The sequence below is a fragment of the Passer domesticus genome, chromosome 24 (genome assembly GCF_036417665.1).
Source record: "Passer domesticus isolate bPasDom1 chromosome 24, bPasDom1.hap1, whole genome shotgun sequence".
Taxonomy (NCBI): Eukaryota; Metazoa; Chordata; class Aves; order Passeriformes; family Passeridae; genus Passer; species Passer domesticus.
The window spans coordinates 3,638,764-3,663,035 of record NC_087497.1 but is presented as its reverse complement, the minus strand read 5'-3'; the positions used below and the strand labels follow the sequence as shown (position 1 = coordinate 3,663,035).

General features: G+C 48.1%; 3 protein-coding genes across 3 annotated transcripts; 1 reads left to right on the top strand and 2 right to left on the bottom strand.

Annotated features, from left to right (window-relative positions):
- Positions 1-783: 783 nt before the first annotated feature.
- On the bottom strand, positions 784-5,461 carry SNIP1 (Smad nuclear interacting protein 1). The gene is made up of 4 exons (XM_064398511.1): positions 5,285-5,461; positions 5,109-5,211; positions 4,146-4,690; positions 784-2,217 (listed from the first exon to the last, which is right to left on the bottom strand). The coding sequence occupies exons 1-4, from the start codon at positions 5,431-5,433 to the stop codon at positions 1,953-1,955; spliced, it is 1,062 nt and encodes a 353-aa protein (XP_064254581.1). The 5' UTR covers positions 5,434-5,461; the 3' UTR covers positions 784-1,952.
- Positions 5,462-5,499: 38 nt separating this feature from the next.
- On the top strand, positions 5,500-12,382 carry DNALI1 (dynein axonemal light intermediate chain 1). The gene is made up of 6 exons (XM_064398512.1): positions 5,500-5,644; positions 5,767-5,846; positions 5,926-6,095; positions 7,737-7,915; positions 10,948-11,112; positions 12,051-12,382. The coding sequence occupies exons 1-6, from the start codon at positions 5,564-5,566 to the stop codon at positions 12,084-12,086; spliced, it is 711 nt and encodes a 236-aa protein (XP_064254582.1). The 5' UTR covers positions 5,500-5,563; the 3' UTR covers positions 12,087-12,382.
- A 638-nt stretch (positions 12,383-13,020) lies between these two features.
- GNL2 (G protein nucleolar 2) lies at positions 13,021-23,754 on the bottom strand. The gene is made up of 16 exons (XM_064398510.1): positions 23,590-23,754; positions 23,413-23,497; positions 21,729-21,823; positions 20,702-20,841; positions 19,311-19,495; positions 18,986-19,052; positions 17,762-17,920; positions 17,082-17,195; positions 16,808-16,936; positions 16,386-16,490; positions 16,129-16,287; positions 15,869-15,994; positions 15,091-15,527; positions 14,386-14,465; positions 13,610-13,710; positions 13,021-13,201 (listed from the first exon to the last, which is right to left on the bottom strand). Exons 1-16 carry the CDS (start codon positions 23,651-23,653, stop codon positions 13,052-13,054), a joined length of 2,196 nt encoding a protein of 731 aa, XP_064254580.1. The 5' UTR covers positions 23,654-23,754; the 3' UTR covers positions 13,021-13,051.
- Between the last annotated feature and the right edge of the window lie 518 nt (positions 23,755-24,272).

Here is a 24,272-nt window from a genome sequence, read left to right as displayed (position 1 = left end):
GGCTGCTGATAAATTAATATTATCAGTACATAAATGAATATTATCAGCATATAAATGAATATTATCAGTATATAAATGAATAGTATCAGTATATAAATGAATATTATCAAATGGATACTGAGAGATGAAAGAAACAATGGGAAGTACCATAGTTCCACAGGAATTCCTCTGATTCATTGATTGACACAAGGAAAAGAGGTTTATTCATTACAAGGGGATCTGTATTAGGTGATTTGGAAAAGTTTATACCTCTCAAGTAACTCAGGCAGTGGGAAAAGAGAGGGAAATGCAGCAGGAAATTGGGATAAAAAGGAGGCTGCATGCTCTAACAGTCTGAGAGATTCCATGGGAAATGCCCCATGGCCTCTCCCTTTATTGGAATAACATTCTGGGACTCCTGTGTTTCCTTTTTGGACACAAACCTCAGGTGTTTGTGGATTAATTTCCCTGCCACCTCCAACCCAAACCCTTCTGTGATCCCATTAAAGTGTGTCACTCTGATTCTCTGCAGTGGCACTGGGGGCCAGTTTGCCCTTTTGCAATTCTGTCACTTCCCATTCCTGTGAGAACCCTCTCAGGGGACACAGAATGGGCCACCCTGGCCACACTCAGAGAGAAAGGGGAGTGATACAAACCTCCTGTGCTCACAGCCTCTCCAGGATACAAGTTGTGCAGTCTTGAACTTATTTGGTTTCTTTACTACAGAAACAAGTACTGAAACTTCAATTTTTTTGAGAAAAAAAAAAACACTAGAAAAATATTACAATTGAAAGCAATCAGGGCTAAATTTACAAATTGTTTATTTAAAAACCCTTGGAGTAGATATAAAGGAGCTCCTCCTGCTCAAACCCCATCCTACCCATCTGAAACCCCACAGCAATGCCCCATATTTACACTATCAATGTGTACAACAAGCACCTTTGTGTACAGTCTGTACACAGCAGGGACGAACAGGTGAGACCACAAACACCCAGGTGAGTCAGTGACGTGTGGGACACACACATTGAACACAGAGCAACGTGGGAGAGACACCAAAAACTGCAGCTCCCAGTGAGTGGGACTGGTGCTTCTCTCCCTAAACACTGACTTCTTCACTGTTAAACAAAGGACTTGGGTAAGTTTTTATAAAAAGAGAACTTAAATAGTGCAAACTGGTTAAAACATGTCACCCTATCAAAGGTGTTTCTGTCTGACACAAACAAACCCTGGGGAGGGGTCAGAAATAAGGGCTCTAGCTTACAACCCAGACACTCCACATCCAGGACAGTTTCAGCATCATGTGTGGGAACAGGAAACTCGGGTCACAGTCTCATCACCTGAAATTCCAGGAACTGTTTAACTTGTGTTTCACATTCCCTTGTGATTTCCAGGCAGAACTCCAGTGAAATGCCCGCCCCTCAGTCACCATGAGGCAAATTAAATACCCAAAACATACAAATACATGAGGGTCTTTGCCACATTTCTGCCATTTTAGCAGTGATCCAGGTAAATTCTCCTGTCAGAACTCCCAACAGGCAGAGGAATTTGGCAAACTATGCAACAGGACGTGAATCTCTATCTAACCTTTCAGTCTGTAGCATTTTCAAAGGGCTATAACAAGTCATAAAAATAATTTTCCAGACGCTGTCTGTGTTTGACATGGTTTGCTGGAAGAGTCTGGCAACATCAGTGGAGGGTTTCCAGCACCAGAGTTTTCACATCCAGGTGCTCTTCGGCTTCTTGGGAGAAAAATAAAATAAAAATAAAGCTGTACTTCCTGATATGCAAAACTATCAAACACGAATAACGAGCAAAGCCCCCCAAAACAAACTATGGGAACAGACCAGCAACAGAGAAAGGACTTTAAGGCAACAAGAGGCATCAGTGCTGCAATGCTCCGTGTTCACATCCCAGTCCCCTTCAACTGCAAGGAGTTTCCCTCCTCTGCCTCTCCCCAGCTTCCTCCTCATCCGTTAACTGTCAGACTCTTCCTCCTTCTCCTCATCCTCGTCATCGTCCTTTGCGTTGGCCTCGGATTTATCCGAGGATTCGTGGAGCAGGACGTACTCCCTGCTGCTGAAGCCAAACTTGAGCACGTCCTTCTCCTTGAGTTCGTAGTAGCGCTGGGGCTCGATGCGCTGGTTGTTGAGGAAGGTGCCGTTCCCCGAGCCCAGGTCGATGATGTAGGGCCTCACCCTGCGGCCCACGCTGCCGTCAGCACGGGTGTACTCCACCAGCCTGCAAAACAAACACTGCTCAGCCACCTGAGAGACTGCACGTGTGTGCCAACAGCAGGTGGGAAACTGCGCTCTGCGAGGAGGTGGGTTTGTGTGGAGGAGTTTGTGAACAGCTGGCTTGTTGACAAAGGTCACACTGATATAATACCGTTAGTTAAGGAAGAAGGAGACAGGTACAGGAGCCAGCAGTCAGTGCCTAAACCAGGCAAGGGCACTGTGCCCTTGGTGCAGCATCAGGATGGGGGAGAGGATCGTTAGTTAGAAATATGAAGAAAAGATGAGAACAGCTGCAATATAGTAGTCACAAGAATGCTGAGGTAGGCATAGTTAGCTGATAAGTAACTAACCAATACTGAGCTCGCCTTTTGCAATATGTATTAGCCTCATTAACACCAATATAAATGTATGTGCCTATCAATAAAGTTTCAAGATTTGCTGATCACTCATATTGAGTGCCACATTTCTTCCGCCGATTACCACAGGTTTGTGCAGTGAACATTCATCTGTCCCAATGAGAGCAACAAGAAACTGAGACAGAGCAGGTTCTGAGAGGCTGCATCACTGCCTGAACTTCTGCTGGTGGAACACAGCAGCTCCTGCACTGGGACAGTGCTGTATTTGCCAATTAAAAAACCTTAAATTCCTCCCAAACTCTCCCAGTCCCCGAGCTCCCACCAGCACTGGAAGACAGATTATAACTAGGACTCTTGTAACTTTTTAACCTATACTGTAAAGACATTAACTCACTGTTCTTACTTATGTAAAAGAAACCCAAAAACCTGCATTATCAAAACCAATTCAAAAATCATCTCAAGCTCCTTCCAAGCCCCTCCCAGTCCCCGGGCCTCACTGAACAGGAAGACAACTTGTAACTAAGTACAACTTGTAACCTTTTAACCTATACTGTAAAAACGTGAACTAAACTCACTTACCTGTGTAAAAAACCAAACTGCCTTACCAAAACCAATTCAAAACCCTTTAATTCCTTCCAAGCCTCTCCCTACTCCTCAGTCTCACCGGTACTGGAAGAGGGCTTATAACTAAGAGTCCTGTAACTTTTTAATCTATACTTACAAACACAAACTAAACTAACTTTTCTTACTTATGTAAAAAAAACCAAAAACCACCAAACCAAAAAACTGCATTACCAAAACAAATTCAAAAATCATCTCAAATTTCTTCCAAGCCCCTCCCACTCTCTGAACTCTCACTGGTACTGGAAGACAGCTTGTAAGAGTCATGTAACTTTTTAACCTATACTGCAAAAATGTGAACTAAACTCACTTACCTATGTAAAAAACCAAACTGCTTTACCAAAACCAATTCAAAACCCTTAAATTCCGTGCAAGCCCCTCCCAGTCCTGGTTATCATCAGTACTAGAAGATGGCTTATAAGCTAAGAGTCTTATACCTTTTTAACCTATACTGTAAAAACATGAACTAAACTCACTTTTCTTACTTATGTTAAAAAAAATAAAAAAAAAAAAAAAACAAAAAACAAACTACATTATCAAAACCAACTCAAAAATCATCTTAAATTCCTTCCAAACTCCTCCTACTCCCGAGCTCTCACCGGTACTGGAAGACAACTTATAACTAAGAGTCTTGTAACTTTTTAACTTATACTGCAAAAATGTCAACTAAACTCACTTACCTATGTAAAAAAATAAACTGCCTTACCAAAACCAATCAAAAAATCATCTCAAATTCCTTGCAAGCCCCTCCCAGTCCCAGCTCTCACCGGTACTAGAAGATAGCTTATAACTAAGAGTCTTGTAACTTTTTAACCTGTAAAAGTTACTGTAAAATTTACAGTACTGTAAATACTGTAAAAACCTACTTATCTATGTAAAAAAAACAACATGTCTTACCAAAACCAATTCAAAACCCTTAAATTCCGTGCAAGCCCCTCCCACTCCCGGCTCTCACCGGTACTGGAAGACGGCGTGCTGCTTGGAGCAGGAGGGGTGGTCGATGGGGATGTCGGCGATGCGGCGGTGCCGGCCCAGCAGGTAGGCGCTCTGCCGGTGGATGTACATCACGGGCAGGAACTCGTCGTTCTTGAAGGGGTACAGGCGCCAGCGCGTCTTGGGGATGCGCGCCTCGGGCGGCTCGCTGTACTTGATCACCACGCCGCGGAAGGTGTTGGTGTCCTCCAGCAGCGCCCCCGACAGCTCGAAGCTCGGCTTCTCCTTGTTGGCGGCGGGTTTTTCCTTGCCTTTGCCCTCGGGCTGCCAGGGCTCCGCGTTGGGCTCGCCGCTGCCCTGGCGGTGCTCTCGCCGCCGCTCGTTGTGCAGCTCCCTCTCCGCCTGCTGCTCGCGCAGGTTCTGCGCGTCCCGCTCGTGGCTCCGAGCTCCCGGCCTGTCGCCGGCGTTCCTCTTCCTGTCCCCGTGCTCCTTGTGCCTGTCGCCGCTCCTGTCCCGCTCCCGCGGCCTCCGCTCCTCGTTGGCCCTGCGGCCGTGCTCCTCTCGCTCCTGGGAGGGACAACGGCCATCGAGGAGCGGCACGGCGAGCCCGGCCCTTGGGAAAAGCCCGGTCCCGCACACCGGGGATGCGCCTGCAGCTCTGAGGCCGCGTGGAGCCCCTCTCCTTGCCAAACTACTCGTGTTCCCGCAATTCGCAGGAAATAAAGCGGCAGAGCCAGGCGGTGCAGGCTGCTCTGGGAAAGGGCACAGCTCGCAGGGACGCCTGAGCTGCGGCACGGGCAGGGCTCCGACAGCACCACGGGGGGCACTGAGCTGGGCAGCGGGAGCCCCTGGCTCGCCCGGACCCTCCCTCTCCCCACGGGACCCAGGGGGAACTGATAAATGAAGAGACGCCTTCTGCACCGGCCGTGGCCGAGCCCCGGGAACAGCGCCCGCCGGGCCCCGCCGCACCCACAGCCCCGCTCACCTGCTTCACCCTCACGGCGCCGTGGTGCGGGCTGTGGCTGCGGCTCCTCCTGCCTCGCGGGGAGCGGCTCCTCCTCCCGGACCTGCTCCTCCGCCGGGGCGACCTGGGGGAACAACGGGAGGGGTTGAGCGGCGGGGCCGCGCCGGGCGTGGGGCCGAGCGGCTGGGCCTCCCTACCTGCTGCCCGCGCGCGGTCCTGCCGGGCCCCGCCGCTCCTCGCTCGGCGGCGGCGACGGGCTGCGCCGGGGGCTGCGCCGCTCGGCTTTCACCGCCACCTCCCGCCGCCGCCGCCGCTCTCGCCGCCGCTCCTCCGCCGCTGCCTCCATGGCGCCCGTCCCGACGGAAGTGCCGCCACTTCCGGTCCGCCGGTGCTTCCTCCCGCCGGCGCTTCCGCCCGGGCGTTGCTGCGCCTGCGCGCGGCGGCGCGGTCGCCATGGTGACGGGGCCGCGGCCGCCATGGCGGCGCCGCCGGAGTCGCTGCTGCGCTACTGCCCGCCCGTGCTGGTGTCCCGCCGGGGAGACAGGGCCTCCGCGGCGGTGAGCGCCCGCGGGGCCACGCTGCGGGGCACCGCGCTCCGCCGCGGCCGAGCGGGCCGGCGGCCGGGCGCGCCGCGGCGCCCCGGCCGCTGCTACGGCGCTGTCCCGTCGTGTTCCCGCAGGGTCAGGCCCCGCGCAGCGCCGCCAGCTTCTCCAGCACGCAGCAGCCGCAGGAGCTCCTGAACGCCATCCTGCCGCCGCGGTGAGCGGGGCCGGGCCGCGGCCGGCGGTGCCCGCGGGGCGCCCGGTGCCGCCGGTAACGGCCGGTGCTTGTCTGGCAGGGAGTGGCAGGAGGCGCAGAAGCTCTGGGTGCAGGAGGTGTCCACCGCGCCCAGCACCCGCCGCGACGTCGTGCAGCTGCAGGAGCAGCTGGACCGGCAGCTGCAGCAGCGGCAGGCGCGGGAGACCGGGCTGTGCCCCGTGCGCCGGGAGCTCTACGCGCAGTGCTTCGGTCAGTGCCCGCGGGGCGCGCTCGGGGGGCGGCCTGGGGGGCTGCCCGCGCGTGGAAAGCTTCAAACCCTCGTGGGTGCCCTCTGAGCTGCACTGCAGCCGAGTAACTGAAGGCCGTGTGTGTGTTACGCGCTGTAATGGCAGCGCTGGGCCCCCAAAGGTGAGGGGTGCAGAGCAGGATCCCCTGAGGGCTCCCCCATCGCTGCAGCAAGTCAGGACACCTTTTGAAGCGTTTGCTGGTGCAGCGTTAGGGGATCTGCATCGCTGGCATTACCCGAAGGGCTGCACCACCACTCTGCTGTCACCTGCTGTGCTCAATGCTACGGCTGCAGTGTAACAAAACAAATCAATTATTGCTGTCTCTAGTACATAAAATGTATTAAATGTGGGCCCATTTACCCCAAAGGCCCACATTTACCTTTCCAGGACCCTCTCTATTCCCTCAGAACCCTCTTCACCCTTCTATATAAAAGCTAAAGCTTAAGGTATCACTTCAAGGACTTCATTTCCCCCTCAGGGCCCCATTTACCCTTCCAGAACCCTATGTATTCTTTGATAACTGTCTTTACTTTTCCAGAACCCCATTTATTCTCTGGCAACCCTCTTTACTCTTCCAGGACCCCATTTATTCTCTGACAACCCTCTTTACTCTTCCAGGACCCCATTTATTCTCTGATGACCCTCTTTACCCTTCCAGGACCCCATTTATTCTCCGACAACCCTCTTTACTCTCCATGACCCCATTTACATCTCAGGCCCCCACTGACCCTTCAGGGCCCCATTTACTCTCCCAGAACCCTAATTTACACCGTCACGTAATAGGGACAATTATTATTAGCAGTCTTAAGCTGCTCCAAGGGAAATATAGATTGGATATTAGGAAAAAGTTTTTTTTTCTGGAATGGGTGACAAAGTACTGGAGTGGTCTGCCTGGGGAGGTGGCAGAGCCAGCATCCCTGGGTGTGTTTAAAAAGAGATTGGGTGCCAGGGTTTGGTTGAGATTGTGTTAGGGTTGGACTTGATGATCTTGAAGGTCTCTTCCAACCTGGTGATTCTGTGTGTGATTCTGTTTGTGATTCCATGATTCCCTGTGTGATTCTGTGTGTGACTCTGTGTGATTCTGTGCTTGATTCCATGTCCCTGCCTGTGGCACAGTGAGTGGGTGAGTGTCAGCACAACAGGTAAATAGTGACATAGACTCTGTGCATTTTACAGAAGGCCGATAATTTACTTTATTAAAAACCCATTACTTTTTAATACCCTAGTTTACTACAGGCAGACCTTATTGGCCCCTTACTTAAAACACCATCACCACTGCCCAATTAAGAAGCTCCCCTTTGTCAAACACATCTCCATAACCCGTTCCACAAATCAGCTGCAGCAAGTCAAGATAAGAATCACTTCTCAGTCAAGATAAGAATCATCTCTCATTCATTTTCATGACTCCTCAGAGCCTTTCCCAGAAGGATATCTAGGAAAGCTGACTCTGTCTCAGTTTCCCTGTTCCTCCCAGCGGCCAGAGAGCCGTTCCGTGTTTCTCACTGCGGAGAAGCGAGCCCGCAGTCGCAGAGGCGCTGCAGGTGCTGCAGGCTCGCTGCAGGCTGCGCTGCAGGCTCGCTGCAGGCTCGCTGCTCCCTTGCAGACGAGCTGATCCGGCAGAGCACGGTGAGCTGCGCGGAGCGGGGGCTGCTGCTGCTGCGCGTGCGGGACGAGCTGCGCCTGACGCTGGCCGCCTACCAGGCGCTCTACGAGAGCAGCGTGGCCTTCGGCGTGCGCAAGGCGCTGCAGGCCGAGCAGGGCAAGGCCCACCTGGAGAAAAGGGTGAGCAACCTGTGGTTCCATCAGCAGGGGAGAGGGAGGAGACTGGAATCTTGATTTCATCTTTCAGAAGGTCGATAATATAATATAATATACTATAATATAATATAATATACTATAATATAATATAATATAATATACTATAATATAATATAATATAATATAATATAATATATCCATTATTCACATTATATAATATAATATATATTATATATTCTATATTATATATTTCATACTTTATGTACTATATAATATAATATACAATATATAATATACAATATATAATATATAATATATATTATAATATATAATATATATATGATACATTATATGTTGTATATTATATTATATTTTATATTCTATATATTATATTTATATATATTATATCTTTATATATTATATTATACTATGTCATATTATATATTTTATATATAATATAATATATATTCTATATTCTATATTCTATATTATATTTAATATTTTATATATTATAGTATAATATATAATATATAACGTATAATATAAAATATATAATACATATTATACATTATGTGTTGTATATTATATTATATTATATTATATTATATTATATTATATTATATTATATTATATTATATTATATTGTATTATATTGTATTATGTACTGTACTAAAAGAATAGAGAGAAAAGGATCTATCAGAAGGCTAGAAAGGACAAGAGAGGAATGAATAACAAAAGCTGGTGACTCCCAGAGAGTCCGAGCCAGCTGAATCTTTGATTGGTTGTTAAGTAGAAACGACTCACATGAACCAATCCAAGGTGCACCTGTTGGTAAACAATGTCCAGAGCACATTCCACAGCCATCAGAGAGTTAATTGTTTACATTTCTTTCCTGTGGCTTTTCAGGTAGAATAGGAGAAAAATCCTAGCAAAGGATTTTTTATAAAATATCATGACTACAACACCCCTGTTGCAGTGTGATGTCAGGGTTTACCTCAGGACCCTCCCCTGAAGTGTCCTTGCCCAGGTGTGTCAGTCACCTCTCTCTTCCACACCCTGAACTTGCTGAGTACTGTGTGTCAATCCTGGAATTCCAGCAAGGCATTGCTCCATCCAGGTGTCCCTTGTCCCCTGAGACCTCCTCTCCTGTACCTGCTTGGCGCTTCCTACCCCGTCCCTGCCCCTCTCCCCCGGGTAAAAGGGGAGCAGACCACACAGTCCAGAGTTCTGTTGGAGCTGTTGCTGGATTCAGAGGCCTGCGGGCCAGAAAAAAAGCTCTGGATTAAAACCCTCCATCAGAACCAATTCCTTTCCCTCACCACGGCCTTACAGCTTCTCCAGCAGAGGGAAACCTGAGGAGTGACCCTCCACAGAGGCAGCTCCATCCCGCTGCCACCGGAGCCCCGGCACGCCTGGGCTTGTCCCAGCTAGCCAAAAGTGTCTTTCCAGCTAGCCAAAAGTGTCTCTGGGGTGAAGCACCACAGTTGCCACTACTTAGTTCAGCAGCAGCCAGACAAGCCAAGGCATGCCCCATCTGCAATATTCCAATATACCCGCAGAAAAGGGTCTAAAGGGCACGGGGTGTAAGCTTGTTTCCTTTCCCATAGTCTGCACAGTTTAAAGAAGAGACATGTTTAACTAAGCAAAAAGAAGTTTAGAGTTTTAGAGTTTAAAATACAGAAAACATAAAAATGGTTACAAAAGCAAACAAAAAAATTTAAAATGTAATACTTGAAATGTAAGGCTTAAAATGTAAAATGGAAGTTTGTGTATTATAACATGATCAACTAAGAAAGTTTACAGTGTAACATAAACCTAGAAGATAAAATAAAGTAAAAATAGATGTGATTTATTAATTAAATAATAATAATTAGTAAATTAATATTATAATATATAATAATAAATATTAGTTTTATTAATTAGTAAATATTTTAAAAGTCTTATAACTAAGAGCCTTGTAGCTTTTTAACCTATATTGTAAAAACATGAACTAAATTCACTAGTTTGCTAATTCCAAACCTCCACCTTCCTGTTTGCCTTACAGTGCTTATGTCAGGTTTCTGTTGTGGTGGATTATTTCATGGGAAGATCCTTCTTTGATAATGTTTAGAAAATTTCTGCTCTTTAAATCTTTACAGCTTCCCATTGTACAATGGATTCTAAATAATTACATTAAAAACATAGTCCACTGTCTCTGCTCGCCATGTATGAACTATGATACTGAATTTCTTTCTCTTTTTCTGTTGAAAACTATGCAAAAGCAGAGTTTAATTAGTCCTAGTATCCCAATTAATATAATACAATTATTTTACTGAAACCTGTTCTCTTATTTCAAGTCTTCACTGAAAATTAAAGTGGGACAACGTGAGTGACACCCTGGGGCCCCGTGATGGAGCTTTCTGCACGTGAAAATAGCAAATTTTATATCCTCAAACTCATTGTTTCCGTTTCCACAGGAGGGCAGCAAAGACCATGAAAATACTCAGCTTGCTGTCCTCGGGCTTAGCTGCACTTCTGAAGCTTGTTGTACAGCTTTAAAAACTGCACCACCACCACTCTGTCCTGATGCCTTAAATTTCAGCTCTTGTATTTCTCAGATTCTGCACTGCATTAGTATATAACTCTGAACCTCATACAGAGTGTTGGCAAGTTCTCTTCACAGTTTAGTTAGCCAAAACAATCATTTTTCCATTCCTGAGAACACCATTATAGCTTCAGGCCCAAAAAGTATGAACAGCAAATTGAGGAGAGCAAACTGGGAGGATGGCACCTCATAACCTGAAGTTATAATTGGACAATTAACCCCAATATGGAAATGGACCAATACTTATAAAAGTGTGAAAACTCTTGACCTGTGGTGCATTTTGGGTGTGCCCACAACCAGGCTCTTGTGCTGCCCGAGGTGTATCCTTTGAAGGGTTTTTAATAAAACCTCCTTCATTCCTTTAGCTCTGTCTAGCCTCTGTTCTGGGTGGCCTCTCAAAGTATCAGTCCCATCTGAACTGAAAATTGGCTGTTTGCTAACAAAACTTGAGACATCTGTACTCTTTTCCAAGATTGCAGAGCTGGAAGAGGAAAAGGAGGCGCTGGAAAAACAAGTGAGTGAAGAGAAAGCGAAATGTGAGGCCATTGAAAGGCAAGAAACTGAACGGAGGGAAATAGAAGAGAAGAAACACAGTGAAGAGGTTCTGTTCCTCAAACGGACAAACCAGCAGCTGAAGGTCAGTAAAAACCCAGAATTCCAAATACTAGTGGTAAAATTCTCATTAAAACCATTAAAGCCCCAGTAACACAACACACCATTTAACATTAATATTACCCAAGAACAACTGTGCAGGGACTGGGTAATTATTTGTGCTTGTGGCTTTGGGGAGAACAGAGCTTCTGCTCTGTACTTTGTTTTTAAAAGGAAAAAAAAAATCCCACATCTTTTGAGTAAGGAAAGAATGTCACCCTGAACAGCATCAAATGTTTCTGGCTACAGCTAAAAACATTTCCCTTAGAGCAAGATGCTTTTCCTGCAGATCCTACTTTTCAACTCGCATTTTCAGGCTGCCTTGGAATGTTTTAGGACACAAAATCTTAGATCAGATGTGTGTTGCCCCTGAATCCAGTTCTTCCTTGAAGTACCTGTGCTTGACCAGCTGTGTGTGCCACTGCTGGGTTATTGTAGCTGCTCCCATGCATCCACTAACTGGCATCAAATTTTCTCAGTAATCACAAAACTTGCTGTTCCCAGCTACTCCTGTCCCAGAGTCAGTTCATGTTCCAAATGCTAGAGAGCCAAATACTTAATTTAGCTCACATAGTCCAGCTTCAAATCAGAGGATTCAGACCACTGTTTCAACAGCTTTTATTTAATTTCCCCCTCGATGCTTCACATTCTAAACAGAGTCTCTCATCGTACAGAGCCAAGGCCAGCTCTGTTCTCCTCAGAATGCAGCAAGTGTGCATGCCAGGAACGACAAACTAATTTATAAAACATGTAGCAATGGAATTGTTGGGGAACAAACCTGGCCTGGCTCTCCTGGCAGCAGCGCAGCATCCCTCAGCTCCTTGCTGTGAACATCCAACAGAAAATTTAGCCCTTCACAGCACTGAGGGTTTATTTTTTAGGTTAGGAAATCTAATTTGTCTCACTGTCTCATTTGTTTTTCAGGCCCAACTTGAATGCATCATTGCAGCAAAGAATTAATTGTTTTGTTGTCCTCAAGGCAGGCTCAGAAGAGCTGTCAGAGCAAGAAGCTTGCAATTAGTGACAAAGATTTGTCTTCCTAAAATGATCTTGAGTTTTCACTTACCAGTAACAGCAGGCAGTGTAACTGTGTTCTTTCTTTCTCTCTTGAAGAGCTGAAATTCAAGAGCTCCATTAATTACTGCTCCCTCCTTCAGAGCCATCTCAGCAGTCAGCTCTTTGAACAGTGAACTTGCCTGTTGGTAACGTGCTAATGACCTTCAAAGCAATAACTAATAAACATTTTTAAATGCAAACATCTCTCTGACATTATTAATTTGAAAATGTTGTAGAAGATTCAGAAACAATATAGAAATGCCTGCAAGAAAAGTAAGTCATATGCACCAAGAAAGAAATGGCAGCTCACTCTTGGACAGGTGTCTTGGGGGCATTTCCTTGAGTACCTGCAGGCTGCTGTCAGCTGTACATGGAAATCCCTTGTCAGAACCATCAGCAGTAACTGAGCCCAGGCAACACCAAAGCTCTGGGTGTGAAGTGAAGGGGCACAATGGCAGTCACAGATTCACTTCTCAATGGAAGCAAATGAAATCCCTGCTTGAGGTACCTCTGTGAGCAGCTGGTTACACAGAAGGTGAACAAGGGAAAGAGAATTCCCTGTAGTCATGTGAAAACCCCATAAAGCCAGTTTCCAGAACAAAACCCACCCAAACCCCACCACTGAGCAACACTGGAATAGCTCTTTGGCTACTGCAGTGTTTGCTGGCCTGGGACAGCGATGTGGAAATACCATCAGCTCCAACTGCACAAAGAACTTTCAGATGATGCAGAAACAAAGAGAGAGATGCTGCTCCTGGGGCCAGGACAGACCGGTCACACTGGGCTTTGAACAGGAACCGCAAGTTTTATAGTAAAAAAAGCCACCGCATACTAGAGCTGTTTTATGTAAAATTTAATAGAATAAGCAGCTATTGCTTATGTTTGTATTTTTTCTGCTTTGATCTTTGTCCCTCCAAGCCAGTTTTTTTCTTGTTCTTATTCTTATTTTTCACGTTGTGAGTTTCATAATACCGGACTCCGACTTTCTTGGAGCGCTGCTGCCTCTCGGCTCGTCTCCTCTGCAAACACAAAACACATTAGCAAATCCCCAGCATCCAGAGCCTCAGTGTCTGCAGCTCTCCAATGGTGTTCACTTTGCATTCCACACACGTTAAGTAAAATAAATAATTTCAAACAAAATGTTACTCATGTGACTCTATACAGAACCCACCCGCCCTGCTCTTATGAGTAAGCTCTGCCTCAGTCTTTGCAGCAAGATACAAATTCAATCTGGTGTGCAGAGCCAGGTAAGAGGGGGGTGACAGAAGCTGTCACAGAACATTCATAACAGAATTCAGTTTTCATTCTCCTGCTCATGCCCAAGTCTCAAAGGTCTTTAGTGACAACAGGCTCTTTAGTGATATTGTAAAGGATAAAAAAGCCAGCTTATTTCCCTGCTCAGCTGTACTACAGGAAAGCACACTTACTTCTTTGGATGTGAGCTTCTTACTAGGCTGTTTACCCAACTGGTCATCATCATCATCACTTTCCTCCTCTTCTTTCTTCTTTCTTTTCTTCTCTATGCTGCCTGCAACAGCAGAGATCACACACTTGGTATCTTCCAGAACACTCATTAGTTTGAAGACCTTCAGGCTGAGGTCACCATTTCAACTCCTTGAGCAACACATTCCCTTGGCTGTATTTAAGAACTTCTATCAAAACAACATGAATGTTCCTCACAAGAGAATCACAGCTATTACTGTGAAAACTGCTCTCAAGAAGCAGGTTGCTCCAGCCCCATCCAAGTCCAGGAGAATTCCACAGTCCTGCCAGGACAGGGCTCTCCCACCTGATTGTGCCTTTACTCAAACTGCCTACAACAACTGAAACCTCAGTAAAAACCTATAGCCTGAAGTATCTCTGCTGTTATAACATCCCAAACCCCATCCACTCCTTCCTGTAACACCCAGGGCTGCTCTGGCTGCAGCCTGCTGGGAGCCTAGGCTGCTGGAACACAAAACTTGCCTTCACTGGATCTTCCCTCACTGAGAGGGACATCTCTCTATCTCCCACCTGTTCCACAGGCAGGCTACACCAGGTGAGCAGCAGCCCTTGGGACAGCTAAAGGGAGATTTAAGTAGTTTTAGGGGAAAAGATCTTGCATGCAGGATCCAGTGAATGCTTCTCCCCTTAATGCTATTTTTTTCTCTGACTCATAGGATTTCCAAATGTAGATTAAGAACATTTACTAATCCTGTTTTACCTCTGTCTTCAGTTTCTTCGGGTTCTTCATCCTTCTGTACGAATTTTGCAAACACTGTGTCACTCAGTCTCTTGGGGATTCTATGGAAGATAAAACCAGCAATAAAAGATTGTTGTTACACAAACAGTGACCACCTCTGAGAAGCCATCAGACTCCAGCAGATCCCAGTCCCCTGTCAGCATCAAAGCCAGTCTTTGCAGCAGGATATTGCAATACCCTTTTTGCTGGAGTTACTGTGCTTGTGTGCTATATGAGAGAGAAAATGTAACACTTAAACCTTGAAATCTCTCTCCTCACAAGGCTGGTGGGTGAGCTTTGCTAAAACTGGGCCTGCTGTATGGGCCAGGATTCACTTTGTGCACATGCACAAAGACCCAGGCATAGCCATTGGGATTACCCAACATAAGGAGAGATCCAAGGATGCAGTATTGCTGCCCACATAACCAGGATAATGCTAACTCTAATCTATAGCTTAAGAGGCAGCTTTCCAAAAGTGAGAACATTTTTAATTTGCTGGTAAATAGCAGCTCTTGGAATAATCTTTCAAAAACAAACTGCTACTTGGCCCAATTCCCAGCCCTTATAGCTAAGCCAGATAAGCTGTGGCAAAGTTACATGTGTCAAGCAAGTCAGAAATGGAGTCAACCTGCAGCAGAGCCTCATCAACCCTTTCCCCCCTGCAGTGTATTGGAGAGATTCAGGTACCTTATTGCTGAGAATCTCTTGGCCTTGGCTTTATCCAAAAATTTTCTGTATTTTGCAATCTTGTCCTCCAAAGCCTTAAGAACTGCTTTAGAGCTCTCCTGGGAACCTGGTGCAGGCACCTGCAATTCCTCCTCTCCTGGATCCTGCTGTTCCTCATCCTCCTCTTCCTCCTCCTCCTCCTGCTCCTCCTCTCCAGATGAATCATGGTCTGTGTCATCAAAACCTGGCACATCCACAGGAACCAGGTCTTCTTCTGAGAACTGAGGTGCCACGTTAATCCTGCCGAAGTTCTGCCGAATGTTGGACATGAGCTGCCTGATTTCAGTGTTTGTGTTGTTCCCCTCTTCTGCTGGCTCCACACCTGGTGCCACCAACTCAGAGACTTTCTCCTCAGTGATATCTTGGCTGGATGTCACAGCTGCTTCCAACACAGGAGGCTGTAAGGAAGAACAGAATGTGTTATCCCCAAAGTCTGTCCCACCATCTCCAGGAACAACTTCCATTTTCTGTTGTTAGAAAAAGCCTAAGATGACAACATGATTACTGACATTCTGTAGACATCTCTGTAAACAGAGATGTAAAATAGATGTAGACATCTCTGTAAACAGCACTGCTACCTGGTCCTCACCAAATTCAGGTGTCACCTGAAGGACCATGCTTGGGCAGAGCCCAGGACATGCACTGCCCAAGGTCCATGGCACTCTGGGAAAAGCAGCAGTGAACATCATTAGGAAAACCAAGTATGTGGAAAGAGGAGGCACAAGCATCACATTCTTACCTGGGGATCTGGCTGACCTGGTTGATCTGGTTCTGCAAATGGTGGCATCACAAAGAAAGGGATTCTGCCCCTCTGCCAGTCATTGAGAACCATCTTGCTCACAGTCTGCAAGTCAGGCTCACCACCCTGAGAAAAACAGAACAGTTTATGTCCATGTTTGGCACACAGCCCCCCGATGCCCCATGAGCAACAGAAAGATTTCCCAGGTTCAGAGCAGGCCACAGGCTCTTCCAGCCCACAAACACAGGCAGCTGGCACACCTTTAGCAGTTTTCCAGTCCTAGCAGCGAGTTTCTCAAGGAAGTCTTCTGTATCTGTCCAGCAATCAATTTTGTATGTCTTCCTGATGTACTCTGCTTTGGCTCTTTCCAGCACAGCACCAATATGGTCTTCAGGGCTCTTAATCTTCTCAACTTGAACCTGAAAAAGCACAGCAGAGGATCAGTAGAGGATCAACCCTCTGAGACCATCACAGTGCCAACAAGCAAAGCCTTCCAGCAGCCAGAGCAGACACATACCACTCCCTTCAGCACAATGTCTGTCTCTGAGTCTCCTGATGGATAAACCACCCCGGGGCAGTCGATGAGGAAGATCCGCCGCATCAAGGTGATGTACTGCCACACCTGCAAGAGACCAGCAGCTCCCCATCAGCACCTGCAGACAGGCCTGGCTTCATTCTTGAGGACCAGAGTCAGAGAAACAGAGCCTGACCCAGAATTTGGGTCAGGAGAGCACAGACAGGGAGTGAGGGCAGCTGAGCATTCCCATCACAGCCCTGCAGTACAGCAGTGTGGGAACTGGGGAATGCCTCAGAGCAGGGACTGCCCACGAGCCCCTCCTCAGGGTCACACAGCCTGTGCAGGTCAGTGCAGAACCTGACAAGGTCAGCAGGCTGATTTCAATGACCACATCTGCATCTTTAACACTGGGATGTTCCTACCTTTGTTTCCCCTGCAATGGGGGCCACGTTGCAGACCTTCTTGGAGCGCAGGGTATTGATCACTGAGCTCTTGCCAACGTTGGGGTAGCCAATGAATCCCACGCTGATCTGCTTCTTGTCAGAGTGTAACTGGTGAGAAACAACAGATCCTTTTACATCTTGGAGTGAGGGACAGAATCACCACTGCAGTTCTGAACCCCAAACACTAACAAAGCGAAAGACCACACACAGTAACCCCCCAAACCAACCACAGACCCCCAAAATTGTTTTGTACCTTTCCAAACTGCCTTAGGAGCTGTATGAAAGCACCTTTGCCGAATGGGTTTGTGAGGCTGGCATGGAAAGCCAGTGTTGGATACTCCTGGGAAAGGACAGCAACCCAGCGCTTCTGGAGAGGCAAAGGGGACTGGGTTAGAGACTGGGGCTGGACAGTGACACTCTGAGCTCAGAGAGGGGGACACAGCATCTGCACTGGGCTCACAACTGCAACTGGCCATCAGCATTGCTAGGGAAGAACCTTTGAAGCACTTCCCCAGCCCAACAGCTAAAAGCCCTGAGTATTGTTTGTATTAAAGACAAACAATTTCCCAAAAACGCCTTCACTGCTAGCTAAAACTCATTAGTTTAATGACATAAAGCAAACCAGCTGGGGTGGATATGGATCCTAGGCAGAATAACATTCAGCACACTCTGCAGACAACAGCTGAACTGTTAAATCCAGACAGAGGAAGTAGGGAATTTGTGGCTGGCGTGTGTTGCTCAACATGGCCAAACTTGGACAGATTTACATGGTAATTGTTACTTTTACTGCAGGCAAGCAGAGAACTCCCAGCGCCCCAGCTGCAGTACGCCCTTCCAGAGCAGCAGGGGACTGGCACAGAGCTGCAGCACAGCCACTACAGGAACAAAGAAGCTCCACAGAAGAAGAAGAGTAACAGGCAGGACTGTGCTTACAGTGGCCCAGGTAGGAATGAGATCACATTTGTTCAGGACAAAAATGAGATGTTTCCACTTCTTCTCCTTTTTAAGGTAGGATTCCACATGAGGGGAGCGAGTGCCCATGGGATCTCGGGCATCAAGAACTTGAACAACAACATCTGATGAGTCAATCACCTGAAAAATAAAAAAACCCCACACAGATGTAATGGATTTTGCAGAAAGCAAGGTATCTGTACCTCCCAAATGAAAACTGGTCATATTTGAAACTGTATCATTCATTTAAAAACCTTGTATCCTTTACAAACTGCTAGTTCCCCACAGATAGTGAAGTTCAGACTAACATCCATGGATGCTCTACTCCCTCCTCTCCAAATTCAGCCTGGACAGCTGAATGACTTTTACCTGTTCTTATGCACCAGAGAAAGAAAACATTACCCCCAAATGGGAAAACTAAAGTGCTGCTGCAGCACACAAACCCCAGTGTTCATCCTCCATTCAGCAACAACTCCCTTCTACCATTTCATAATGGATCAGGGTACAAAGGATGTTTTCTGGACCAATATGAAACACACAACCAAGCAGGAACCTGCTGTTAGTCCACGAAGCAACTACAGCAGGGAGCTGTCATTTTATGACTTGTTTCAAGCCAAGTGAATTTGTTTCACAGCTTTTTCCTGCAGTTTTGGCAGCCTCTTACTGAAATCTGTTTTGCTCAACCAATCTCAGTGCTTTTAGTTCCAAATGAAAAGGTTTTAAGCTACATTCAGAAATTCAGAGCTAAAAGTCAAGCAATTTCACACCTAAGAGTCACTGAGAGCACACACACTGCTCATACCACCCCGACTCACTCTGTCTCCATTTCTCTGGCAGCCATGGTGGCTCATGGAGAACTGAGGGTCAGAGCTCTCCCAAGATGACCCCATCAACATGCCAGATGTTTTCAGCCTAAAGAAACTTAAGGGAACATGACTCTTTTACTTGTGGTGAAATCCCAGGAATCCAAGAGAAACTTACACCTCCACTCTGCCAGTCCCCTTCTAGATTGTGTATTTTAACAATGTTTGTTCCTGTAGGACAAGAGCTCAAGAATCAAGCTCAGTCAGGCAGAGATTTAGAAATTAAAATCTACTCTTTTTGAGCTTTTGTCATTCTTGCTGTACAGGATCTCAATGCTGTGCTGAAGCCCCTCACTGTGTAAAGGCTGACAGATGACTGCTGCAAACTCCAAATGCCATTTACCTTGTAGAGCTCACCCCAGATTCTTTTGGACTGTCCTTTCTTAAAGATCTCCTCTTGTGCTTCATCCCTAGAAGACATCACCAGAAACATCAGCACCACAGATACAGGATCAGGATCTTTTTCTCTTCTCTTAAGCCATTTACAGACAAAAGAGGGGACAAAGCCCAAGTACGGGTGGTATTTAGCCAAAATCCCACATTCAGCTAATCTCCTTTTCCTTCCTCCTCACACAGTAACAGCATTGATGGAGGTGCCAGATCCTTCTTTAAAAACAAGGCTGGCTTTTCATATGTGTATACAAGGACTCATTTTCCTTTCCAGTCACCTTACACCAGTGTCCTCTGTCACCAGGTCTCGGTCCTTGCCCTGATCGTAAGACTCTGACGAGGCCTCAGCATTCTCCACCAGAGACTGCACATCACTTGCAGACAGAGTTGGTCTTTTCCTTTGTGATTTGGGGCCAAACGTTGTTTCAAATGTCTCTGTGTCAAGAATGTGAACTCTGGAGGTCTGAGGAAAAACAGGTTGGTTAAAAAAACAAACTCCAAGCACCATTTTTTCCCATCTCTCGTGACACACAGGAAGGAGCCCCAAGTTCAACACAGCCCTGGCAGCCTCTAACAAGTGACAGACACTTCCTTAACAATGTTTGAGTTTTCCAGCTCAAGCTTTGAGAAACACAAGAGTGGATACTTAATAAGCAACAAAACATTCTGCACTTGCCAACGACCCATGCTTCAGTTCTTCCACCATAAATGGTGTCAAATGCAATTACAAGCACTGTGATGAAAATTCAGCTGCTATCTTTGATCATTGCTTGTTTTTCTAACAAGAGCACAAATCTCGCCAAATTCTCAGATTTTTGTCAGGCATAATTACAATCAAAACTAGATTTTAAAGCTTGAATGAAAGCCAGCTTGTCTTGTAACAGCAATCAATCCATGGCTGAAAGCAGCAATTTGTTTTTGCAATGCATGTTTTAACACAACCTTTTCCCTAATTTAAATAACATTCTTACAACATGAACTTACAAAGTTTCCATATGACAAAATAGCAACCAATAGCCCAAAATAATGGTTTAGACACTGTGAAAAAAATGGCATTAACTAAAACGTGATGTACTAGAAATGAAGGCTGAGTGAACAAGAATTCCTGAGACAGGATAAAACACATGTGTTGCACTTCAAATTCATCATGTGAGTGGCTGCAGGGTGCAGCAGCCTCAGGAAAGGCCCAGAAGCTGTCAGAGGCATCAGAACATCAGCTGGCACATTAACCTATGAGAAATCAGATCATAATAGGACAGGATCATAACCTATCACAGGAGGCTTTGGGCTGGAAGGGACCCTAAAGCCCACCCAGTGCCACCCCTGCCATGGCAGGGACACCTTCCCCTGTGCCAGGTGCTCCCAGCCCTGCCCAGCCTGGCCTTGGGCACTGCCAGGGATCCAGGGGCAGCCACAGCTGCTCTGGGCACCCTGTGCCAGGGCCTGCCCACCCTCACAGGGAAGAATTTTTTGGGAAATTTCCTATTGGAAAATGAGAATTTTTATTAAATAATCTTTGCCCCTACATTTGATGGCCACAGGGAATCAGAACCATCCCTCCCCAAGGAATCCACCAGAGCTGCCCCTTCCAGAGGGCAGAGTTTGCCAGGCTGAGCAGGGACAGCTCAGCTGCTGCCAGATGTGCACACAGCTGCACAGTGGTACCCACGTGAGGTTTGATCCGGTCGTAGAACAGGGACATGGGCAGCTTCTTCTGCTTCATGATCACCCTGTAAGGATCCTTCATCACAGTCTCCATCTCCTCCTGGAATTTCTGTAGGGATGATTGCTTGATCACACGAGTGTTTCCTGAGGGTGAGAAACAAACATCACACCTGAACATTCCTGATCCCGACTGCTCCAACTGGGGAACTAATAAAACATGAACTTTCCATCTAGGAACAACAACACCAGGAAACCCAAAGGGTTTTACTTGAGACCAAGCCCAAATAAGCAGCCAATCCCTTTCTTTCTCACCATTTATAGGAAATTTTAAAAGTATCTCTAGGACATTTAACAGCCATACACATGGGCAAACCTTGGGGAACAAAACAGGAGCCAAAATATCCACCCTTAGGGGAGAGTGTGGAAAGCAAAGCCCCAAAGCACAGGTACAGGCAAGGGGAGACAATGATGCCTCAGGATTTCAGCCTTTGTATTTTTTAGATATTTGTAATCCTGCATTTCTTTAGTGCATAACTCCAAACTCCACACACAGTGGGAGCTGCTGCTTTCCCATTTTGGGCAGACACAACAATTCCTCTCCAGGCCTGGCAATCAAGGACACCTCACTGCCTCAGGCCCTGAGAGATGGAAACAAAAGAGAGTTGGGGGGAGCAAACCTGAGGTCAAACTATTTCACTACCTGAAGCTATAATTGGAAGATGAACCCCCAACATGCAAATGGACCAAACATAAAAGTGTAAAACCTGTGACCCATTGTCCATTTTGAGTGAGTCTGGGGGCTTTGTCTGCCCTAAATGTCCCTGAAGGCCTTCAATAAACAGAACTGTCTTTTATTGCCTTAATTTTGTCTGGCCTGTGTTTTTAGGTAGCCCCACAAGGCATCAACAGCAGCAGGGATCCTTCACCTTCCCACACAGCTCTCAGACCACCATTCTGAAACAAACACCTTGCAACACACTAAATTCAACAGTTTTGAAGCTTGCTGAGCCTGGAAGTTGGACAAAACTCACCAAACCACTTGATATTTGGTTCCACTCGTGCAACAGTGCCTGGTGCCACAGTTGACTGATACTGCAGAGGTTTGATCACTTTGCCACGTTTGTTCCTGAGGGACAAATGAAGCCATGTCAGTGCACAAAGGGCAGCACTGACCCTCAGGCCAGAAACAGAGGCACAAAATGCAGAGGGGCCCTTGCCCTGCAGTGCTGGATGCTGCTGTGCACTCCACGGGGTGATTAACCCAGCCCTGGGTGCAGCCATGGCAGTCACAGCCCCTGCAGCCTGGCCAGACCCTCCCTGGCAGCCCAGAAGGGCTCCTGGGGCTGTTTTCTGGCAAATCCTTCTGTGCTCTCTCACAAAGCCTTTTACCCAGCTCTGCAGGACTCACCCAGATCTGCAAGATCAGAGCTGGTCTGAGCTCAGCAATATCTCAAAATGCCTCCTCCCTGTCTGCTCTGCAAAGAGTGGGAAATTTGGAAATTTGAATTTGGCAAAAGCAACCAAACAAGCTGATGTGAAACAGAGCTCTGAGAAGTGCCAGGCACAGACACAGGGGTGCTGCTGCCCTGCCAGGGGTGTCAGTGTGGGGCACAGAGGGGAACAGGGGCTGTGGAGATGCTGAGGGGAGCTGAGGCTCTGCAGGGGTTTGGGGGAGCTTTTGAGCTGTGCTGCTCCGGGAAATTCAGGAATTCTGCGTGCTTTGGGTCTCTCCAGGCAGATCCAGCAAGGGTTTCCCAGCTGCATCCCTGGTACCTGCTGGGCTGCTGAGAGCTCGGGGTCAGGATCAGGATCGGGAATGGGATCAGGCCTGGGATCAGGGTCAGGGTCAGGGTCAGGCCTGGGATCAGGATCAGGCTCAGGGTCAGGCTCAGGATCAGGCCTGGGATCAGGCTCAGGCCTGGGAACAGGCTCAGGACTGGAATCAGGCTCAGGCTTTGGATCAGGATTAGGCTCAGGCTCAGGATCAGGCCTGGGCTCAGGCTCAGTCTCAAGCCTGGGATCAGGATCAGGCTCAGTCTCAAGCCTGGGATCAGGATCAGGCTCAGTCTCAAGCCTGGGATCAGGCTCCCCAGCTCACAGGGTTACAGAGCCCACCACAGAGCAACTTACAGAATTTCCATTAACAAAACAGCTACCAGTAGCCCAAATTAATGTTTTGGACACCGTGAAAAAAATGGCATTAACTAAACCCTGCTGTACTAGAAATGAAGGCTGAGTGAAGAAGAATTCCTGAGACAGGATAAAACACATGTGTTGCACTTCAAATTCATCATGTGAGTGGCTGCAGGGTGCAGCAGCCTCAGGAAAGGCCCAGAAGCTGTCAGAGGCATCAAAACTTCAGCTGGCACATTAACCTATGAGAAATCAGATCATAATAGGACAGGATCATAACCTATGACAGGAGGCTTTGGGCTGGAAGGGACCCTAAAGCCCACCCAGTGCCACCCCTGCCATGGCAGGGACACCTTCCCCTGTGCCAGGTGCTCCCAGCCCTGCCCAGCCTGGCCTTGGGCACTGCCAGGGACCAGGGGCAGCCACAGCTGCTCTGGGCACCTGTGCCAGGGCCTGCCCGCCCTCACAGGGAACAATTTTTGGGGTAATTTCCACTCGGAAAACGAGAATTGTTATTAAATAACGCCTCTTTCCTCGGCGGCCCCGCCCGGCCCGGCGGGCTCCGGGATCGCGGCCGCTCACCTGCGCTCCTTCTGCCGGTACATGTTCAGCCGCCGGATGGTCGCTCGGTCCCGCATGTTGTTCCCTCCCTGCCCCCCGACGCGATCTGCGGAGACAAGAGAACATCAGCCCCGGTTCGGTTCGGCTCGGCTCGGCCCGCTCCGCTCCAGCCCGCCCGGCCCGCGGCCCCGCCCGTACCGGGGTTGGTGCTGGCGCGGGAGGGGTTGATGGAGCAGCGGCCCTTGTAGCGCGGCTTCACCATGGTGCCGGTATCGGTGCCGGTATCAGTATCAGTATCGGTGTCGGTGCCGGTGTCGGTGTCGGGACAGGCCCGGAGCGCTCGGACACGCGCTCGGCACTTCCGGCGCGCAGCAGCGCCTGACGCACTTCCGGGAGCTACGGCTCGGCGCGCGCAGGCGCAGTCGGCACCTCCGGGCCCGGTTGCCACGGCAACGCGCGGGCCCGGCCTGCCCGGCCCCGGGGTCCCTTGGTGTCCCTTGGTGTCCCTTTATGTCCCCCCGTGCCCCCCATGTGTCACCGTGCTCCATGTCCCTGCCCGTCTCCGCATGGCGGTGCCGCCCGCAGCGCCGCGGTCCGGCCGGGCCCGGCCCGGGGTGCTCGGAGGGCCCGGCGGGGCCGCGGGCACGGGAGCCCCCGTTGTTTGGGAAGTGCTGTTCGTGCAGTGACACATCATGGGAATCGTTCGGGACAGCGGCGGGAGCGCTCCCTGCTTCTCGCTGATGGTTGGGGGCGGCTGGTGGGACACTGGGACAGCCAGAGGGGCACTGGGGCTGCTGGTGGGACACTGGGGTGACTGGTGGGACACGGGCTGCTAAAGGGGCACTGGGACTGTGTGTGGGACACTGGAGCACTCAGAGGGA